General features: G+C 41.4%; 2 protein-coding genes across 2 annotated transcripts in view; both read right to left on the reverse strand.

Moving 5' to 3' along the window:
• Positions 1 to 1,857: 1,857 nt before the first annotated feature.
• Positions 1,858 to 3,030, reverse strand: LOC135509982 (homeobox protein vent1-like). Its single transcript, XM_064930797.1, has 3 exons — positions 2,760 to 3,030; positions 2,420 to 2,652; positions 1,858 to 2,211 (listed from the first exon to the last, which is right to left on the reverse strand). The coding sequence occupies exons 1-3, from the start codon at positions 3,028 to 3,030 to the stop codon at positions 1,999 to 2,001; spliced, it is 717 nt and encodes a 238-aa protein (XP_064786869.1). The 3' UTR covers positions 1,858 to 1,998.
• Positions 3,031 to 4,159: 1,129 nt separating this feature from the next.
• LOC135510869 (kinase non-catalytic C-lobe domain-containing protein 1-like) overlaps positions 4,160 to 22,727 on the reverse strand; it is a 50,315-nt gene continuing 31,747 nt past the window's right edge. Inside the window, 13 exon segments of the mRNA XM_064932168.1 lie at positions 4,160 to 6,917; positions 8,061 to 8,218; positions 10,848 to 10,907; positions 11,383 to 11,505; positions 11,750 to 11,903; positions 12,128 to 12,210; positions 12,488 to 12,703; positions 14,592 to 14,765; positions 15,130 to 15,180; positions 15,182 to 15,267; positions 15,591 to 15,595; positions 18,522 to 18,635; positions 19,276 to 19,475. Coding sequence (XP_064788240.1) covers positions 6,686 to 6,917; positions 8,061 to 8,218; positions 10,848 to 10,907; positions 11,383 to 11,505; positions 11,750 to 11,903; positions 12,128 to 12,210; positions 12,488 to 12,703; positions 14,592 to 14,765; positions 15,130 to 15,180; positions 15,182 to 15,267; positions 15,591 to 15,595; positions 18,522 to 18,635; positions 19,276 to 19,475 — 1,656 coding nt within the window. The 3' untranslated portion in view covers positions 4,160 to 6,685.

The raw sequence follows: 22,727 nt of genomic DNA on the forward strand, positions 1-22,727 counted from the left end.
TCAATTACGAAAGAGTATGACTATGATAGGCCATTATGAGATTAGAGTAGACGGGGTTAAACACAATTGTAGGCCACTGCTTTGATTATATTACATTATTTCATTTGGAAAAGTAAATACGTTTTTTATGTCAATAGCATCGACATGATTTATTGATAGCCTACAATAATCTAACGGGGAAATATATAGGCCCTATATATCCATGCAATGCAAATATTACCCCAAAATGTATGATGGCATACGGCCATATATTCTATGGGGCCAGGCTACTGTAACTATCATTTGTGAGACCATTGTTCCAGACGTAGACAGAAGCGCCCAGCTGTCTGCTCACCAACATGAAGCTGATTGCTGATGAGGACCAATTGTATGTCTGACACAGTGGGTGTGAATGCTGTCAAGCATGCCTAAACGGAAAATGAGAAAAACACATTTGATCTCTGTTTACTTGTGAATTTGAAAGGGCATTTGCTTTAGGCCCCTGGCGAATCGTGAATCTCAAGCAACCATGTTCCATAGCAGGTCTCAATGCAGTTCCTATATTTCATTCAGCACATCAACATCACTGCACTTCTTCATAATACCTGCACTGCTGGAGCTAGAAACACAAACATTTCGCTTCACCAGTGATAACATCTGCAAATCTATGTACACGACCAATAAACTTTGATTTGATTTAATTGCATAATATAGCCTACAGTAGTTACCCTCTATGTCGTATCTTTCAGTATCTGACCTGTATGGGTGGTTTTGTGATCTAGTCTACCACCTTTAAATGATCACGCTTCAATTGATTGTTTACGGCCAACTGGACAATGACTGGTTTTCACATGTATTTATATAGACAAAGTTATCCTATCTATTTCCTACTTCAAGACATAGGGTCTCAGCAATCGTATCACATAATCCCATTGTTACCCCGGGCACAACATCAAACCTGAGATCGAACTATTTAGCACACAAAACCCCAGACTCTCTGGAGCCAATCCCTAGGGCTCATGTGGTAAGTGTAAACTCATCAATGACAGGCTCAATTAGGACTAATTGTTGACCATGATCTCCCCGTTAGCTAACATTTGAAGTGCCGCATTAGAGACAAACAGAATTAGTTGACGCGCATATGAAAGCACAGTATGTGGGGCACTGCTGTGGTGGACAAGAGAGGGAAGTGACGCAGATGATACAGCCTAAAATGTAGCTGTTCTGTCAGATTTTCATTGATTCGTATGTAAATTCATCACGGTTACCACGCTATATGCAAAGGCCAATATATAATTCGTTTTGTAGGCCTAAGATTTGTTACCTGGTAGTCATGGGCCAACATCAGGGAGAGTAGCTGCTGCCTTGGCAGTTTTGGCCTACAGTTCTGTTCAACAGCGTCTACGCTAATCCCATAAAGGCCTATAATGAAGTCATACTTTTAAAATAATTGAAATGCCTAAATAATTGAATTCTTAGATGGGCACGTAGGAGGCTATACCTGACCAGACGGAGTTCATGGGGATCCTTAATAAATACAAAACATACATTAAACCAACAGTGATATTTGTAAGTAAAAAATTCACGGTAAGGTTGTTGTATTCGGCGCATGTGACAAACAAGTGCTTTGATTTGATCAGGGAAGCTACCAGATTGATCCCCAACCATGATGACCCTGGAGCCTCTATTCTTGAACGATAGATCAATGTGATCTATTCATGGTACCCCTAATCATGTAATCAAAATAATGCGATCATCCCACATTTAACATAATTTATTTAATCTGTCCAGATGGCCCTTGACAGCAACTATTGTCGCTGTCAAACGTGAAAATGTTGACGTTGCATACGAAAGTAGAAAAGTAAGGTCGTGATATAAGATAGACTTTATTGAATGATAAATATAATTTTAACATCTGTACATCTTTAAAGAAATATAAAACATGTTCACGTACAAGACAAAACAACAACTAGAATTTAGTGTTAGAGTGGAAAGTTCAGTCTGTAGCCTTTAATGTCCTTAGTAGAAATATGCGTAAGGGTGTTGATGAGAAACCATCTGTTGCACCATGGGCTGGTATATCACGTGGTTTGCAGCGGGGGAGAGTTGCTGTTCACCGAAGCCGTGGTACTGAAATGGTCGAATGGGCTGGAACATCATGTGAGACTGAACTGGATACTCTTGGAGCTCCCTTTTCAGTTTCATCCTCCTGTTCTGAAACCAAGTTCTCACCTGAAACATAACATGAAAATGGATTAGAACCAAATAAACACTAATGTAATCCAATGAAATATAAATACACATTGTACAGGCCTAATGACAATAATGTGCATACCCACTGAGCACAAACGAGTTGAGTCAACGTTGTTTGAACCAACGTGGAATAGACGTTTCATTGACATCTGTGTCCAGTGGGTAGTTTACATTTAGTTGTTCTTACCTGAGTTTCAGAGAGGTTCAACTTCAGTGCCGTTTTGACTCTTTCTCCAGCATCTGGATATTTGTGTTTGTTGAAAATCTTCTCCAGCTTTTCTATCTGCTCCGGTGTGAACCTAGTACGCACACGTCGTTGGCCACCGTCTCTCTCTCCCTCGCTCGCCTCTTCCACAGAGGGACATTCCGAGGAGACCGCCTCACTGTCATAACCCGAGGTGTACCCGCTGGTTTCTGAAACTATGATACCATTGTCAGTGAATACACTTCAATAAAACACCCATCATTAATCATGTAAAATATATAAAATATATGTATTATTGTATCGTAGAGTAAATTGTACTTACGACTTGGGGAAGAACATGTTATCGGATGCAGAGGTGAGCTCAACCTGGATTCTAGATTTTGGGGTTCTTCAGTGGAATCCGTGAGTTCAATCCTCGTGGTCTTTGGTTTTGGTTGGAGGTAGACCTTGTTATAAAATGTTGGCGGTTGAGGCTGTACCATACAAGGAACATGGGGTCTGTAGTAGGTTGGTATAGTGTCCACAGGTCCTTCTTTCGGGTTGGTGTTGTGATTGCTCTGTGCGAGCCAGTCGACAGAGAAGACCTTGACCATGTTTGCCTCTAGGAGCTCTGTGTTGGGCAGCATACTATCTAAAGATGGCCAGAGAATGTTGTGACAAGACCTGTTGAGGGCCCTCCCTATAAAGACCCGACCCACTTAAAATTGTGCATATGCAAAGGCGTGTTAACGCCTGATCGATTCCCAGTGATTGGGGCCTAATGCCTCGTTGTTGAAGCCTTTCACATCCTGATTGTGTGAAAGCCTGGCGCCACCAAGTCTGTGAGAACCAGTTGAGCTCGTGCATTTGTCTGCCTCAGCTGAAAGTATACCGAAACGTCACATACAGAGGCGGAGTGTCCTCATCTGCATCATAGTTCAAAGGATGTTATATGTTGACACAATGTGTGTATTTAATATTAATAAAAATAAGAACTTAACCTTTAAGTTGTATTGCAGAGCGAATAGATCACACTGAAAACAGCAGACCAATTAAAACACTATCTAATCAGGATAACAGGATTTGCCATAGGCCCAGACTTAATAAAAAAGGAAACCTCAATACGACTAAACTTGTAACACCATGCTGCAACACAAGTTAGTGAGGAGACAATTGTGTCTATATCTGTACCTTGTGATCCCAGAGGTGACACCACAGGTTCCAGAGTGCTGGGGCGATCTTTATTCCTGGGGCCAGTAGTTTATCCTGATCTGGTAACCTAAACAGGTACAACTCCAGACCTTCTACAGTATTAGGTGATTAACCAGTTGTAAAAAGGTTTTATGTGGGCTATGATGGGACCCGAGTTTTTCTAATCAGGTCACATGGTTAAAAAAAAAAGTATTGGCAAAACTCCTGGCCTTGGGGAGGATAAAACCCCTGTCAAACTGCAGCAACCTTGTACTTGTTCATATTCATTATATTTAAATGCCAGACTAACAGGGGGTGTCCTCTAGCCTACACAGAAACAGTGACAGCAACATGATTGGACAATATAACTGCTTTGTGCATGTTTGCATCATGTAGGCCTAATAACTCCCGGTCTATTGTGATTATTGATTCAACTTGGGCTGACGAGGCTACCTAGACCTTTTAAATCCAAAATGATTGACAGATAATTTTTGCACGAGTTGACAAATCGCGAGGCTAAATCGGTTAAAAAAACAGCACTTTGCCCCTCCCTTTAACGCTTTTGCAACAATATATTTTATTAAACGAAACCAAAAGTGGTGGAGTTCTGCACCCCACCTGATTGAAACGTTTAAAGCCGGTCCGTGGAATCGTACACATACATTTCATGCAATCACTGTGGCCTCTATGATTTTATGGGAATGGAATGATATTTCATAATCCTTTATAGTTGACCACTCTGATATTAATTATTTAAATGATTTTACACAACATTGCAGTCTGATCATTTACAGCATTCCTTTCTAAGCCCCTTCCACAACACTAAAATCAAATGTAAAGCAAAGGCAAGTAAAATACTCCTCTAATGGTTTAGCATTAACACGTCTTCGATACCCCGGTGAGCACTGGCGCCACTGGCCCAACAGACAGCATTTGGCGCAGTCGGTTTAAACATTACAGATCAAAGGTATTACAGTAGCAACACAATTAGGTTTGATTGTAATGTAAATAATGGAGAGCAAGCTCTAAAGAAGTCTGAAAAACGCCTACAATGGCTACAGTACATGTGGTTTTGCATAGCTTACACATGCGTAAAATATCCCCAAAGAGGCCTGTCCAAAATTGCATTACAGCCTGATGTTCGCCAGAAAGAATGTCAAAAACATCTAGAAATGGGAAGTTGAATAAATGTGGTCAACCCAAATGATCCAACTAGGCCAATGTCGCCAGGTATCCCTTCTCTCTGTATACGAAACCCTTCACGTGTTTCAGTCTCTTCAGATGGAAGACCCCCAGCAGCTACGGGACAATACCCCTAAAATTATCGCTTAGCTATGACAATGCAGATAAGGATATATTGAATGTCTCCTTTATCGATGATCTGACTATTGCTTTTCAGCCTCCCAATTACGACCCTTTATCTCGAGTGCTTTGAAGAGGTGCCCTGATCCCGTCAGATAACAATGGAAGCTGTCCGGTCCTCACGGGACTCCGCCGGGGGAAGTCGCTTCCATACAGAGCATATTTTCTCGCCTCTGTGACAACGTCCTTAATAGTCGGAGACAAATTGGACGCACAACTATAACATCCCCACACACAATGCATGCTCTTCGATCCTCAGCGATCAGGTCGTTGTTGTTTGTTTGCGGTGTTTGCTAGAAATCCATACAAAAACACAAGTAAGATACAATACATATTTTCATAGATTGAGTTTGCTTCTCATTTTAAGCATGGTGGGCTACAATTTCGTCCCCTGGTTGATGAATTATATAAAGATCATGAACTTTTCTTTCAGTCAGAAAATATATGAACATATGTGGGAAAACACCCAAAAAATAGGCATTTGGCATAAACTAACATATTTAGCACATTTACATCAGACTCTGAAACATGAAAGATTACAAGGTAATTTATTTTGCGTTTTTAGATGCTTGAAATGGTGCTAGGAGACATACAATTATTGTAACTACAGCACTTAATTCTCATATTTAATACATCGTTTAAAACGATAATTAACTTAACAAGATGTCAATGTGCTAAATATGGTAGTATGATTATGCCAATGTGTATGTTGATATATTTTTTTTGACTGAAAGAAAGACAGAACATTTCATGATGTTTTAGCATTAATCAACCAGGGACAAGGTAGCATACCATGCTCAAAATGTGTCGCAAACTCAATCTATTAAAACATTTATTGCAGTTGTTTCAATTAGTTTGCAAATCACGTTTAGAAAATTATCTAATTTCACCTTTGCAAGTCTGACTATGCAACAATTTGTAGCCTATATACACCGTAGTTACATTGCAACATTAACGTTAACTATTAACTATAGCAATTATTCAGGTATTTGAAATCATTTTGTCATAATAGCATAATAAATCATGATTTTGATATTTCTCTTGTATCTTGAAATGCTGTAATTACCATGTCAAATAGCCATTGTCAATGTATTTAAAATGGTGCTCCGGAGGGATGAAAATGGGCATTAGCTATCTGTGGTTGTATCAAAATATCTCATTTAGCATAGTAAACTTAGTGAATTAAAGTGAATTAAAGACATTACGTCAACTCATCATGAAACATTGTTGCACATTATCATCATTATGTTGTCTCGGAGACGAGCAATCAAAATTCGTGTAAGAGAAACGCCAGCATCGATATGCCTCCACCAGAAGGATTTTTAAAAGTCCCATACTGTTTTCTACTCTCCTCATCCCAATATAAAGAATAAAATAAAAAAACATTCAAAGTTTCACTTGACATTGGAGTCCGCTTTGGAGAGAATCAAGGAGTTGGATGTGTGCTGTGGGTTGTCAGGCTATGGGGTGCAATGTGGGAGGTTGAGCTGGATTCTTACAAAAAATATATATTACCAATAAACAGAGAAAAATGAACAGTTTTTCCCAGACACCCACCCAGTCCCTGCTACTATAGGAACCCAGTGGTGTGTGGAGGGTTCGAAGTCTGTTGAGTAGTTGTCTGACCTGGGCTAGGAATAGGTCCTCTCTGTCCATATAATCATATTCATTATGACTTAATAGACCAAATTGATCCTAGATTAGCAAGGATGCAGGTCACTGGAAGGTGGCCTTCACCCTCTTCAGTGTGTCCTGGATCCTGCAGGTGTGTCGGTCAGTGGGGTTGTGGGGGAAGTTGGCCTCGTTGTCTGCAGCCAGCAGGGGACTGTCACAGCCACTGAGGTGGGCTATTCTTCGTCTGATGTAGGCCTGCAGCCCCGGGTCAGGAGTGAAGGAGTACACCGTCTCCTGGAATGCATGCACCTGACTCACCATCTGGGCTATGGTTCTGGAGAGTGACTGAGAGAGAGTGAGAGAGAGTGAGAGTGAGAAAGAGAGAGAGTGAGAGAGAGAGGGAGAGAGAGAGTGAGAGAGAGAAGCAGATAAAGCGGCAAAGAGGGGTGACAAGAAAGTACAGAAAATTAGAACAAATGCCGCGGTAAAAGTTGGGGCCACCATGGAGATGGAGATGGAGAACAAGACAGACAGAGAGAGTAAAAAGGAGAAAAATGAGTTTGCTATTGTTCATCTGCGGCAGAAACACAAACATAGTTTCCCACCACTTTACTGAACACTTGCACCATATACAGTACAGTAAGTGACCTGATTTCCAGAGTTGTCGGGGAACCTAGGGTCTATCATAACCAGCTGTGATGCTGCCTCTCACCGTGACCCTTATGACCACAGCATCTGTCAACATCGATGCGTCTCGGAGCACCTGGTGTGCCACATCTCCTAATATCACACCCTATCCCCGATACACCATCTGGCTGTGTGCTAGCTTTAGTAGAGGAACCCAAATCGTACACGACTGCCACAGAATAAGCAGCTGTGTCATTATCGTCCGCCACGACTTTCTGTGAACCCAGCATCTGGCCGCCATATTTGAGTGGGTAGAAGGACACATGGAAACTTGTTTGATGGCAATTTGGCCCACTTCATTACATCGAGGGAGAAAGTTAATCTCAAGTTTATGCCGTTTATCAATGAGTGTCAGGTTGATATCCCTGTCAGTGCAAAGGTGATCAAAATTAATCTCAAATGTAGATACATGCAAATAAATGCTATTGGCAAGTATTTTGAGTGTTTTGGCCTTGTGTAGGCTACAAGATTTTCTAGACCCAGATTAAACATAGTCCAAGGCATGTATTCACAAAGCATGTGAATCTAGGATCACATTTTCCCTGTCCATATAATCTTATTCATTATGATCTAAAAGGCTACACTGATCCTAAGTCACCACTCCTACTCTGAGACAGTTTGTGAATACAGGCCCAGGTGCCAGTTTCCCGGACCCTAAATAAGCCTAGTCCTTGATTTAAACCCGCTTTCAAATACTCCATTCAGATTCTCCTTAAAACATCCTTTTTAGTCCACGACTTAATCTGTGTCCAGGAAACCGGCCCTGAGAAATTGCATTACGTTCACTCACCTGAGTTTTGGCCACTTGTAGGCGCCACTGGTCAGAGTGAAGGCTCCTATCTCCAGCTGCTGGATGTGCATGGCCAGGATGTGGACAGCAGGGAGGGTGGGTCTCCTCCTCACATGCTCTCCTCCCATCAGACACAGGTTATCACTCTTCAGAAAGACCTGACAAAGAGGGAAGGGGAGGGGAGAGAGGGAAATAGAGTGAGTGAGAGAGAGAAAGAGCATTCACAAACAGATGTCTTACTCTTCCATTGATTTATAACATTGATTTCATGAAAAAAATAAACTGTAAAGTTGAGCAAAATCCCTCCTCTTCCAAGGTCAGCAACGTGTACTGAATGTTACTTGAGAATATTTTCCATCAAGTTTGGTTTTATATACGCAGCGGTCTAAGGCACTGCATCTCAGTGCAAGAGGCGTAACTGCAGTCCCTGGTTTGAATCCAGGCAGAATCACCTCCGGGCTTTGATTGGGAGTCCTATAGGACGGCGCACAATCGGCCCAGCGTTGTCCGGGTTTGGCCGGGGTAGGCTGTCATTGTAAATAAGAATTTGTTCGTAACTGACTTGCCTAGTTAAATAAAGGTTATATAAATATAAATAAATACATAGCCAGTGGTAGAAAAAGTCCTAAAATGTTATACTTGAGTAAAAGTAAAGATAACTTAATAGAAAATGACTCAAGTAAAAGTCACTCAGTAAAATACTATTTGAGCAAAAGTCTAAAAGTAGTTGGTTTAAATATTCTTAAATATCAAAAGTCAATGGAATTGCTCAAATATACTTAACATGTGTAAATATTTGTATGAACATAACAAGATTCAACAACTGAGACATAAACTGAACAAGTTCCACAGACATGTGACTAACAGAAATGGAGTAATGTGTCCCTGAATAAATGGGGGGTCAAAATCAAAAGTAACAGTCAGTATCTGGTGTGGCCACCAGCTGCATTAAGTACTGCAGTGCATCTCCTCCTCATGACTGCACCAGATTTGCCAGTTCTTCCTGTGAGATGTTACCCCACTCTTCCACCAAGGCACCTGCAAGTTCCTGGACATTTCTGGGGGAATGGCCCTAGCCCTCACCCTCCCATCCAACAGGTCCCAGACATGCTCAATGGGATTGAGATCCAGGCTCTTCGCTGGCCATGGCAGAACCACTGAATTTCCTGCCTTGCAGGAAATCACGCACAAAATGAGCAGTATGGCTGGTGGCATTGTCATACTGGAGGGTCATGTCAGGATGAGCCTGCAGAAAGGGACCCACATGCGGGAGGATGTATTCCCTGTAATACACAGCATTGAGATTGCCTGCAATGACAACAAGCTCAGTCCGATCATGCTGTGACACATCATCCCAGACCATGACGGACCCTCCATCTCCAAATCAATCCCGCTCCAGAGTACAGACCTCGGGTGTAACAGTCATTCCTTCAATGACAAATGCAAATCCGCCCATCACCTCTGGTGAGACAAAACCATGACTCGTCAGTGAAGAGCCCTTCTTGCCAGTTCTGTCTGGTCCAGCGATGGTGGGTTTGTGCCCATAGGCGACGTTGTTGCCGGTGATGTCTGGTGAGGACCTGCTTTACAACAGGCCTACAAGCCCTCAGTCCAGCCTCTCTCAGCCTATTGCGGACAGTCTGGGCACTGATGGAGGGATTGTGCGTTCCTGGTGTAACTTAGGCAGTTGTTGTTGCCATTCTGTACCTGTCCTGCAGGTGTGATGTTCGGATGTACCGATCCTGTGCAGGTGTCGTTACACGTGGTCTGCCACTGTGAGGACGATCAGCTGTACGTCCTGTCTCCCTGTTGCGCTGTCTTAGGCATCTCACAGTACAGACATTGCAATTTATTGCTCTGGCCACATCTGCAGTCCCCATGCCTCCTTGCAGCATGGCTAAGGCACGTTCACGCAGATGAGCAGGGACCCTGGGCATCTTTATTTTGGTGTTTTTCAGAGTCAGTAAAAATGCCTCTTTTAGTGTCCTACATTTTCATAACAGTGACCTTAACTGCCTACCATCTGTAAGCTGTTAGTGTCTTAACGACCGTCCCACAGGTGCATGTTAATTAATTGTTTATTGAACAAGCATGGGAAACAGAGTTTAAACCCTTTACAATGAAGATCTGTGAAGTAATTTGGATTTTTATGAATTATCTTTGAAAGACAGGGTCCATTTATTTTTTGAGTTTAGATGGCCCAATTGTAATTGACAGATAGCCAGGCGCAAACTCCAACACTCAGACATTCATTTACAGACAAAACACGTGTTTAATGAGTCCGCCAGATCAGAGGCAGTAGGGATGACCAGGGATGTTCTCTTATAAGTGCGTAAATTGGACCATTTTCCAGTCAAAATTTAACAAGTGCTTTTGGGTGTCAGGTAAAATGTATGGAGTAAAAAGTACATTATTTTCTTTAGGAATGTAATGAAGTAAAAGTTGTCAAAAATAGTAAAAATACCCCCAAAAATAACATAAATAAATACTTAAAGTATTCTTAATTAAGTACTTTACACCAGCCTTCAGCCATTCTCAAATGAGAATACGGTGTGATGTCTGGTAGCACAAAATTAGTTTCTATATAACAATCGTTTAAATAAACCAGTAAAAAAATTAATATAACAAAATGCTGGCCAGCTGTGAGCATGTCACAGAATTTCACACACAGATGTGCTGCTTGAAGGTGTTTTTCTTTCGGTTTATTTGCCTTGAAGCACCACGTCTCTGGTACAGCAGAGGACACACACACACGCACGCACACACACGCACGCACACGCGCCTCACCTGCACGGCTCGCAGATCCTCAAGGACCTCACACACCTTGGTAGACAGATGTTTCCAAGCCTATCGGCAAGAGAAGAGGTGTTTCATTTAGCAAGAACCAATAAATCTGGCTCACACTTACGGAAGCTTTACTCCTTTAAAAGTTCAGCATTGACTAGAACAGGTAGAATATTATTAGAACATGGAGAAACAACAAGAATACATCCATTTCAGTTGTTACACTTACACAATTAAACGGGACGCTTCTGTTGCACTTCACGGGGTAAGCACCCATTTTCGGTGCCGTTACTTCCTCCTACGTCTTGTTTCAACACAAATTCTGATGTTCTGGCTTCCATAACAGCAGAGTAAAAGAGACATTTCCCTTCATTAAGGGCCTAAGAGGTACGTTACTTTACAAACGTTCCACCTGTCTGTGTAGAATTATTATTCTTTTTTCCATGGGGTGATTCCGAAAATGGCTCTGGTCCGAAGTAGTGCAATAAATGTATGTAGGGAATAGAGTGCCGTTTCAAATGCAGGCACGCAGACTTACCGGTAATTGCCTGACAATCACATTCTCCAGGCCTCCAAGGACCTGCATTGCTGTGGCAAAGTCTCTTGATTCAGAGCAGTGTTTGGCAATTAGGAGAAACTTGGTGAGCAAAGCCGCTTGGATCTGCAGCAAGAAAAGAAGAAGAGAGATCCGATGGTCATGCATTCACACTCATCGTTATAGAAAACAAAGATCACATCATATAAGTGCATCTGATGGCTCTCACGTAATTAGATTCAATGGGCAACGACTGACTGTGAATGAAAATAAATGATGTGTGTGTTCAATGAATGAATGATGCACGTACATATAGAGATCACACCGTACTGTCCAACAGAGTTGTAGCCTCGTTACTAGTAGATCTCACCTTTATCGAATCACAGATGACGAGATCTGCAGAGACCCAATTGGAGACGCTGTCAGCATATCTCAGTAGCTGTTGGAGGTGGCTGTCCTGTGGAGTCCCTTTGTGAACAAATAGACTGCTGCCCTCTACTGGAGGAACAGAGTGTTACGCATGTCTGTGGCAGAAGACAGGCAGTCAGACGAGAGACTGGGCTGTAAAATGAATGGATTATTTTGTCACAAATTGTCAGGGATGCAATGGCTGACTGGAAAGAATGGCTCATTATCGAGCAAGTGATAATGTGTTCAGATTATACATTATTGTGTACACATTTGGTACTTCAAACAAATTTGACTTAAAGCCACTGAAATATTTGGAACGCAGGGAATATTAACTCACTTGGTGACACAAACAGCTTTGTCCCTGACTCCTTGAGATTTAGAGTTGAGGAAATGAATTGGGTGACAGCCTTGAAACATTTCCTGAATTTGGAGAAAAAAAATGCAAACCAAAAGCTTATTTTACACTTTTATCTGCTAAATGTCTCAAATGTAAATATATATTGCAGGTCTGTGAATCGGTTTTGAATTTGTAAAGGAGTGATTTGTCTCCCCCTAGTGTTTATAACTGACAATGTTTGTGGGTGAGTGTGAATGCATGAGAGAGGTAGAAATTGTATGTCTGTGCATATGTTGCAGCAGGATGATTTGGTGGGCTGTGCATGTGTGCATGTCAGTGTGTGCGTGCGTTTGTGTGTACCTGCTGGAGTAGAGTGAGTTGCTGTGCCGTGTGTTGGGCGCTGTGTTCACTCTGACTAAAGGGGTGTCTCTCCTCGCTTCTGAGGCAGGCACTGGAGATGTCATCCAAAAGGGAGGTGTAGTAGGGCCGGGGCAGGGCTGCTGCTATGGAGTAGGCCTTGTCTTTAGTCTGGGTTGACTGGGGCTCAACCACCCTGGATATCCTCCACTGGAAGCTCTACAGAGATACATCAACTTAGAAAGGTTCTGGATTTGAAAACATACAGTGCCTTCAGAAATGATTAGACTTTTCCCCCATTTTGTTGTGTTACAGCCTCAATTTAAAATGGATTACATTTCGTGTCACTGGCCTACACACATTACCCCATAATGTCAAAGTGGAATTATGTTTTTAGACATTTTTTACAAATTAATGAAAAGTTTAAATGTCTTGAGTCAATAAGTATTCAGCCCATTTGTTATGGCAAGCCTAATTATGTTCAGGAGTAAATATGTTTAACAAGTCACATAATAAGTTGCATGTGCAGTAATAGTGTTGAACATGACTTTTGAATGACTACCTCACCTCTGTAGCCCACACATACAGATAATTGTAAGGTCCCTCAGTCGAGCAGTGAACTTCAAACACAGAATCAACCAACGTTTCGCAACAACAATTGGGTAACAAAATCCAAAGCGACACTGAATAGCCCTTTGAGCATGGACAAGTTATTAATTACACTTTGGATGGTGTAACAATACACGACAGTCACTACAAAGATACAGGCATCCTTACTAAGTCAGTTGCCAGAGAGAAAGGAATCCGCTCAGGGATTTTACCATTTGGCAAATGGTGACTTTAAAACAGTTACAGAGTTTAATGGCTGTGATAGGAGAAAAATGATGGTTGATCAAAAACATTATAGCTACTCCACATACTAACCTAAATGACAGAGCGAAAAGGAAACCTGTACAAAATAAAAAATATTCCAGAACATGCATTTTGCAATAAGGCACTAAAGTAAAACTTTTTATTTGTATTTTTTAAAATGGGTCAATGAAATGTACTTTATGTCCTGAATACAAAGTGTTATGTTTGGGGCAAATCCAACAACACATCACTGAGTATCACTCTTCATATTTTCAAGCATGGTGGTGGCTGCATCATGTTATGGGTATGCTTGTTATCGGCAAGGAAGAGGGAGTTTTTTGCTGGATAAAATTAAATGGAATAGAGCTAAGCACAGGCAAAATCCAAGAGGAAAACCTGGGTTCAGTCTGCTTTCCAACAGACACTGGGCGACAAATGTACCTTTCAGCAGGACAATAATCTAAAACACAAGGCCAAATATTCATTGGAGTTGCTTACCAAGACGAAACTGAATGTTCCTGAGTGGCCCAGTTCCAGCTTTGACTTAAAATTGGCTTTAAAATCGAAGGCAAGACTTGAAAATGGCTGTCTAGCAATAATTAACAACCAACTACACAGAGCTTAAAGAATTTGAAAAAGAACAATGTGCAAATATTGTACAACATAGGTGTGCAAAGCTCTTACCAAGAAAGACTCACAGCTGTAATCGCTGCCAAAGATGATTCTAACATGTATTGAATACTTATGTAAATACTTAAAATGGATATCTCGGTATCTCATTTTCAATACATTTGCAAACATTTCTAAAAACATGTTTTCATTTGGTCATTATGTGGGTATTTTGTCTCGATGGGTGAGAGAAAACAATATATTTAATCGATTTTGAATTCAGACTGTAACACAACAAAATGTGGAATGAGTTAAGGGGTATGAATACTTTCTGAAGGTACTGTATATACTGTCGCTGTATTGATTAGGGCAAACACTGTGGTTCTTATTGGACAAGTCCAGGTAGTCCCTCCTTTATTCAGTCTCTTTTCTTCCGTTTGGTGCCAATGTTTGATGCTAATGCAACATTGTATTCATTACGTGAATACTACGCAGCTCTGATGGTCCCCATCAGTTGAAATACATAGTGTAAATTGATTATTTTTGAGTCAGACAAACTTTCAGTACTTTGAACCAACCATTTTCTTTTCTGGCAAGAAAAACATCAACAACATAATAGTACACTCCTAATATTCCTTTTATGGACCTTCCTTCCAGAGTACTCAATAGCTGATTTTCTGCATGAGGTATGGACAGACAGTTCATCTTCATCATCCTCCTGCATGCTGATTGGGCTCCCACAGCCTTGGCTCCACCTCTTCCTGGGAGACCTCTGAAGAGTGGTCAAAAGTCTCTCTCCTCTACTGTCTAACGGAGACACCTAAATAAGAACCAGATCATTACAAAAACCCTCCTTCAGAGTATTGCATGGCTAAACACTGAAAAATAGACAAGAGCAACAACACTGCTACAGATTTCGCTAATTCGTTGACATTTACATAATTTAGCAGATGCTCTTATCCAGAGCAATTAGGATTAAGTGCCTTGCTCAAGGGCACAGACAGATTTTTCACCTAGTTGGCTCGGACAAGCAAACCAGCAACCTTTTGGTTACTGGCCCAACGCTCGTAACCGCTAGGCTTCCTGCCGGCCCAGTTGAGACATTAATCCGATGATTAATTTCTTGAGTGACCGGTTTTTAGCTTTTTTGTGATTAATTGATGATTGATCGGCTCTGTAATTACTTCAGTGGTGAGGAAGTTTTCCAGGGTCATCAGCAGGCTGGACTTGGGGCTGGACTTCCACCATTATGTAGTCAGTCAGCCAGGTTTGCAGCACATCCAGACTCCGGTGGTACACCTTAGCACTGTCCCCTGACACATCTGGATCACCTCTGGTAGAAAAAGGAATGTGAAGATCACACAGAAGCACAGAAATAGAATATCTAGACCGGACATTCTAGTTATATAGATTATCTTCAACATATTTAAAAAGCTTAAAGTATTTTAAGATCAGACATAGTGGGTGAGGGGGGTGTTAAAAAAGCTGTCATTATTACAAAAGAGTAAAATTAATTCTGGCTAGCTACTTTTCAGAATTCCCCTGAAAATAGAGTTGATTTTCTGCCTGAGTCAGGCCTGACATTCTGAGAAGTGATTCAGGCCTGGGCTTAGATTTGTTGTGATAAGATTTCATGTTTTGAGACCAACTCTACTGTAGGGGGGGGGTAAAAACATATGTCTGTACTATATCTCCCTCTGTGTGCTAGACATGAGTCTGCAACTCCCTCTAGCTATCTATCCCAGCCCAGAACCCAACTTCCTCTAGAGCACCTGTCAAACTCATTCCATGGAGGACCGATTGTCTGAAGGCTTTTGCTCCTCCCTTGTACTAGATTGATGCATTGAGGTCACTAATTAGTAAGTAACTCTCCTCACCTGGTTGTCTAGATCTGAATTGAAAGGGAAAACCAAAAATCTGAAAAAAAGGAAAACACAAAACAATCAGACACCAGGCACTCCATGGAACAAGTTAGACACCCCCACTCTAGAACAACATTTCTCAATCCACATTTTTGTTCTCATCTACCCCAGAACAGACACCCATCCAGCTGGCACTGCTGTTGTTGTTCATTCTGGGCTTTACAACTGATGAAAAACAAAAGAAGAGGAAAACACAGAACTAGAATTGGAGGCAGGTTTGCCTTGATTTTCAACATTCCTTGTGTGAACTTAGAATCAATTGAAACGAGTACTCAAGGGTCCACTCAAAAATGGCTAAAATCCAGTCTCCAAGCATGTTTCTGAATGAGCGTTTGTTATCGGCGGTTGCCATAGAGATTCTTACAGTAGTAGAGAAAGTGGTATCAGAGTACCAGATTTCCTGATCGAAAGAGGAGAATGACCAGCTGCGGAGACTGTTGCAGATCAGATCGGAGATAAAACGTCGTATAATAGACTCCCTCTGGTTCTCTCTTGCTGTCTCCAACAGGGTTATCCCTGAGCAGCAGCACTGTGAGCAGGACCCAGTCTCATGCAGGAGGACACAGAGCCCACACAGATTAAGGAGAAACAGGAGGAAGTCAGGACCAGTCAGCAGGAAGAGCAGCTTCAAGGGATTTTTTTGTTTGTTTACACCATAGACTCAATTTCACTTCTGCCTGTGTGAAAAGGGAATGTGATCAGGATGACCGATAGTGACTAAGGAATTGGGTCGCAAACCTTTTTGCACCGTGACCCACCCAATGGGTCTCCACATTCTCTGTGACCCTTCAGATAATCAAAAACAATGCCTCCAGTCACAGCTCAGTCGTAAGTAGCGACCCAGTAGGACTTGACATCAACTACCATTAGATCCCAACCTTCCACTGTGTACAAAAACACCATTGAGAAAACCCAGCACCACGTCTAAAAACAACTGACTGCTGAGTTGACTGTGGCAAATGCTTCCCTGTGATTGGTAGGCTGAAGCCACACTTGAGGATTCACTTTGAGAAAAAAAAGTGGGGAAACTTAACAAAACATATGACTCACAGGGGAGAAAACATTTAGCTGTGGTCACTGTGGCAAAAGCTTCACTTGCAAGGAGTCCCTAATGGGGTGGCAGATAGTCAGTAACCAAAAGGTTGGCTGGATCGAATCCCCGAGCTGACATGGTCAAATCTGTCATTCTGCCACTGAACAAGGCAGTTAACCCACTGTTCCCCGGTAGGCTGTCATTGTAAACAATCATTTGTTCTTAACTGACTTGTCTAGTTAAATAAAAGGTTCAATAAAATACCTGAAAATGCATATAAAGTGTCACACAGGAGAGAAATCATGTGACTGTGGGAAACGCTTCCATCGCAAGGGGACCCTGAACAGGCATATACTGTTTGCCCATGAAGAAAACAGGACACAAAATGTATAGAAGCATTTAAATGAAGGCAAAGCGATCTTCTCTCAGGAGATGGGAGCAAAAAGGCAGAATATGGACAACACTGGTAGGAAAGCAAATTATTTCTGTGGGTTTCAGAAATTCATGTGTTATGAATTTCCTTTTGTAAAAAATCCTATACAAATACATTTTTATTTAATTTGAATGATGATGTAATCAGAGTTTGCAGGAAACAATGGAAAAGCTGGCAAATTGAATGGCCCTATTCAATCAAACTGATAATATCAGTTATTGCAACAAAGGACTTCCATTCTGGATTCATACACTCAAGTAACACATTCATAAACATGCTGGAAGAATGTTGGACTCCCAATTGCAGCTTACTGGTTTTGAATTATGTTATCAATGTTAAACCATTGTCAAATTTTCATGAAGTAAAATGAATAAGAAAAGTATGATAGAATGTAGCTCATTTTCAAAGGCATAATTATAGTTGTGCAAAAATGTGATCCTTGTTTAAACAGGCCCATGTTAACAGTTGTCTTATTTGACCTCAATCTAAAGTTATGGAAGCAGAGATTCTTGAGTGAATGGCCAATCATACTGCTCAAATACAAATAGCATGACTTTTCTGCGTGTAGTCTTTTTTAATTTTACCTTTATTTAACCAGGCAAGTCAGTTAAGAACAAATTCTTATTTTCAATGACGGCCTGGGAACAGTGGGTTAACTGCCTGTTCAGGGGCAGAACGACAGAATTGTACCTTGTCAGCTCGGGGGTTTGAACTCGCAAGCTTCTGGTTATTAGTCCAACGCTCTAACCACTAGGCTACACTGCCTCCGTCTTCAATTGTTTACAATGGCAGGTTAATTTTGAACTAAGAAGCAGAAATGTGCTGAGAAGTTACTGGCCCGGTAGATGCTGCTGCTTCTAAAGTACTGGGGCAAATGCTGTTTCGCCACATTTTCCAGCAGCTATTTATGATAGACAGTTATAGTAGTACTGCCAATTCGGATTCTTTTTTTATTTTACAAGTGGCCAAACATTTTCTTATTATTTTCTTCAATTAGCATTTTACCAGAGACAATTATTAGACCAGACAATAATTCCACAGAATCAAAACCAAAAAAAAACACAGACGAGAACGGACATTTCAATTATATTTCTAAGCAAACACAGGGTGTCAGGCCACCATCCAAAGAGCATGAAAATCTATTTTGTCTTATGTCCGTTTCCATTTCGGCGACAGTAGCCTACATACCCTGCTACTGCACTGGTGAATTTGCCCATCAGGAACTGAAGGAGTTCTTGAGGGGTACAGAAATAGCGGTAAGTGTACAGGAACTGTTGGATGTAACCCTCCAATGGCGCATTTCTGTCAGAGGAGGAGTTAGAAAAGAGTTCAGTTTGGTATCTGTTGAATGCAATATCTAAGCGATTGCACCACACAACAGGTATAAACGAATTAGGACAAATCAGTGAAACACATTTGAACACAGATATAAATAAACAAACATGTCTTATTTTGCCCTATGTAGGTATAAATTAAACGTTACATTTTCTCAGCAATCAAAGGCATGATGACAGTAAACTGTGATGCTCAGTTTAACACATTGACCACTAGAGGGCCACCATTTAAAACAGGGCTGCCCACTTCCAGCAGCCTCAAAGCCAACTGACCCTGCAAGCTTATATAAAACGATATCCGTGCAACATTTTATGTAAGCTTGCAGGATAAGGCGGCTTTGCAAGGCTACAATTCCGGTCCAGGAGGGCCAAAACACCTCTGGTTTTCACCCTTTTAAACCAGGGACTGATGCAGACTTGGGACACCAGGTAAGTGTAATTAACTACAAGGTAGAAACAAAAAACAGAAATGTTTCGGCCCTCCAGAACGGGAATAGGGAAGCTCTGATTTAAACCATACTTGCTAATAAACTGTTAATCACACTCATGGGTTTAATATTATTTTAACCTAAACCTTTTACTGTAACTTGTTATATAGTTAGTGTTACCTGGCATAGAGGAAGGACATGAAATCCAGGGGTGTGGCGGCCTGCAGGCTGCTCTTCCCTGTCCCTGCCCCAGACAAAGACACCAATCCCAACACGGCAGGCTCCTCTGAGGGCTGGAGATCCAGAGGGCTCCCTGGATCAGAGGCTGCCAGGGAGGGAAGGAGGGACACATCCACACCCCATTGATCCACACTCAGAACCTGACCAAAACAACCAGGCAGAGATATGAACCACAACCCAACAGAACCAGTAACCAATCAATGATTTGAACCAACAACCAATCAGAACCAACAAACAATCTGCGATATGGAGTGTACAGTGCAATTCGGAAAGTATTCAGACCACTTGACTTTATCCACATTTTGTTACGTTACAGTCTTATTCTAAAATGTATTAAATAATTTTTTCCTTATCAAGCTACACACACACACTATCTCTTAATGACAAAGCAAAAACAGTTTAGAATGTTTTGCAAAATTATTACAATTAAAAACTAAAATATCACATTTATTTAAGTATTCAGACCCTTTACTCAGTACTTTGTTGAAGCACCTTTGGCCTCGAGTCTTCTTGGGTATGAGGCTACAAGCTTGGCACACTTGTATTATGGGAGTTTCTCCCATCTTTCTCAGCAGATCCTCTCAAGATCTGTCAGGTTGGATGGAAAGCGTCGCTGCACAGCTATTTTCAGGTCTCTCCAAAAGATGTTTGATCGGATTTAAATCCATGCAATGGCTGGGCCACTCAAGGACATTCAGAGACGTGTCAGGAAGCCACTCATGCGTTGTCATGGCTGTGCGCTTAGGGTTTTTTTCCTGTGGGAAGGTGAACCTTGGCCCCTGTCTGAGGTACTGAGCACTCTGGAGCAGATTTGAATCAAGATTCTCTCTGTACTTTGCTCCATTCATCTTTCTCTCAATCCTGACTAGTCTCCCAGTCACTGCCGCTGAAAAACATCCCCACAGCATGATGCTGCCACCACCATGCTTCACCGTAGGGATGGTGCCAGGTTTCCTCCAGACCTGACACTTGACAGTCAGACCAAAGACTTCAATCTTGGTGTCATCAGACCAAGGAATCCTGTTTCTCATGGTCTGAGAGTCTTCAGGTACCTTTTGGCAAACTTCAAGCGGGCTGTCATTTGCCTTTTACTGAGGAGTGGCTTCTGTCTGGTCACTACCATAAAGGCCTAATTTGTGGACTGCTGCAGAGATGGTTGTCCTTCTCCACAGGGGAACTCTGTCTTCGTCACCTCCCTGACCAAGGTCCTTCTCCCCCAATTGCTCAGTTTGGCTGTGTCTCGACACAATCCTCTATGCGCTCTATGGACATTTCCTTCAACCTCATGGCTTGGTTTTTGCTCTGACATGCACTATCAACTGTGGGACCTTAATATAGACAGGTGTGTGCCTTTCCAAATCATGTCCAATAAATTGAATTGACCACAGGTGGACTCCAATCAAGTTGTAGAAACATCTCAAGGATGATCAATGGAAACAGGATGCACCTGAGCTCAATTTCGAGTCTCATAGCAAAGGGTCTGAAAATAAGTAAATAAGGTATCCATTTTTATTTGCAATAAAATTGCAAACATTTCTAAAAACCTGTTTTCACTTTGTCATTATACAGTATTGTGTGTAGATTGAAGACTAACATGTCTTATTTCATCAAATTTAGATGAAGGCTGTATTGTAACAAAATGCGGAAAAACTAAAGGTGTCTGAATGATTTCCGAAGGCACTTTATGCCTGCTTTGTGTTAGTATTTGGGGATTATTTCTGTTCAACCTGTCCACACCTCCAGATATTTCTTTATAGAGTCTAGAAACTCCACTTTGGACCTCAACTCCTCAAGCTGGACTTTGAGTTTGGACAGCATCAATCTAGCATCCGAACCTTCAGCAGAAAAACACATTGAAATGGTGTGTTTATTTCTCTATGTATAAACCCTATAGTATAAATTGTAAAAGTTATGAGGGATTGATTGGTACGTTTGTTTTTTCTCTCTTGATGGAGCAGCTTTTGGTAGAAATGTCTGGTCTTTTTCAGACTCTTCGTCTCGATCATAACCTCTTGAAACTCTGGGGGCGCAATTTCATTTTTGGATGAAAAACGTTCCCGTTTTAAACAAGATATTTTGTCACAAAAAGATGCTCGACTATGCATATAATTGATAGCATTGGAAAGAAAACACTCTGAATTTTCCAGAACTGCAAAGATATTGTCTGTGGGTGCCCTAGAACAGGAGCTACAGGCAAAACCAAGATGAAACGGCAACCAGGAAATGAGCAGGATTTTTGAGGCTCTGTTTTCCATTGTCTCCTTATAATGGCTGTGAATGCGAGAGGAATGAGCCTGCCCTATCTATCGTTTCCCCAAGGTGTCTTCAGCATTGTGACGTATTTGTAGGCATATCATTGGAAGATTGACCATAAGAGACTACATTTTCCAGGTGTCTGCCCGGTGTCCTCCGTCGAAATTGGTGCGTCATTTTCAGCTGCTGGTATTTTTCCATGGGATTCTGAGGGGAAAGCAGGCTTCCACGAACGGCATATCAATGAAGAGATATGTGAAAAAACACCTTGAGGATTGATTCTAAACAACGTTTGCCATGTTTCGGTCGATATTATGGAGTTAATTCGGAAAAAGTTTGACGTTTTGGTGACTGAATTTTCGGTTCGTTTCGGTAGCCAAATGTGATGTACAAAACAGAGCGATTTCTCCTACACAAAGATTCTTTCAGGAAAAACTGAACATTTGCTATGTAACTGAGAGTCTCCTCATTGAAAACATCCGAAGCTCTTCAAAGGTAAATTATTTTATTTATTTGGTTATCTGGTTTTTGTGAAAATGTTGCGTGCTAAATGCTACGCAAAATGCTAAGCTAGCTTGCAATACTCTTACACAAATGCTTGATTTGCTATGGTTCAAAAGCATATTTTGAAAATCTGAGATGACAGTGTTAAGAAAAGGCTAAGCTTGAGAGCAGGCATATTATATTCATTTCATTTGCGATTTTCAGAAATCGTTAACGTTGCGTTATGCTAATGAGCCTGAGGCTGTATTCATGATCCCGGATCCGGGATGGGTAGTATCAAGAGGATAAGCTGCTGTTGAAGCTCCTACAAGTAGAACATTTAATACATAAAACAAAGTAGACACCAAGCCATTCAGATCGTACACTTTAGAACTGTCAAGAGTTCTTTGGCTATCCCTGGAGGAACCCTTATTTTTTGTTCACAGGTTGAACCTTTTCCCCAAAGGTTCGGTTTTTCGTTGGGTGTAAATGTTGTCGTAGCAGGGATAGCCGAAGAACCCATTATTAACCATTTTGCCAAAGGTGTATATACAGTACACAAAGAGCCTTTTAAGCCCCGTTTCCACTGACACTTAAAAATAAGGCCAAATTAGAGCTGGCTCGAATGGAATTCTCAAAATCAAGCTGAGTCGAGG

Source organism: Oncorhynchus masou, chromosome 23, assembly GCF_036934945.1.
Source record: "Oncorhynchus masou masou isolate Uvic2021 chromosome 23, UVic_Omas_1.1, whole genome shotgun sequence".
NCBI lineage: Eukaryota > Metazoa > Chordata > Actinopteri > Salmoniformes > Salmonidae > Oncorhynchus > Oncorhynchus masou.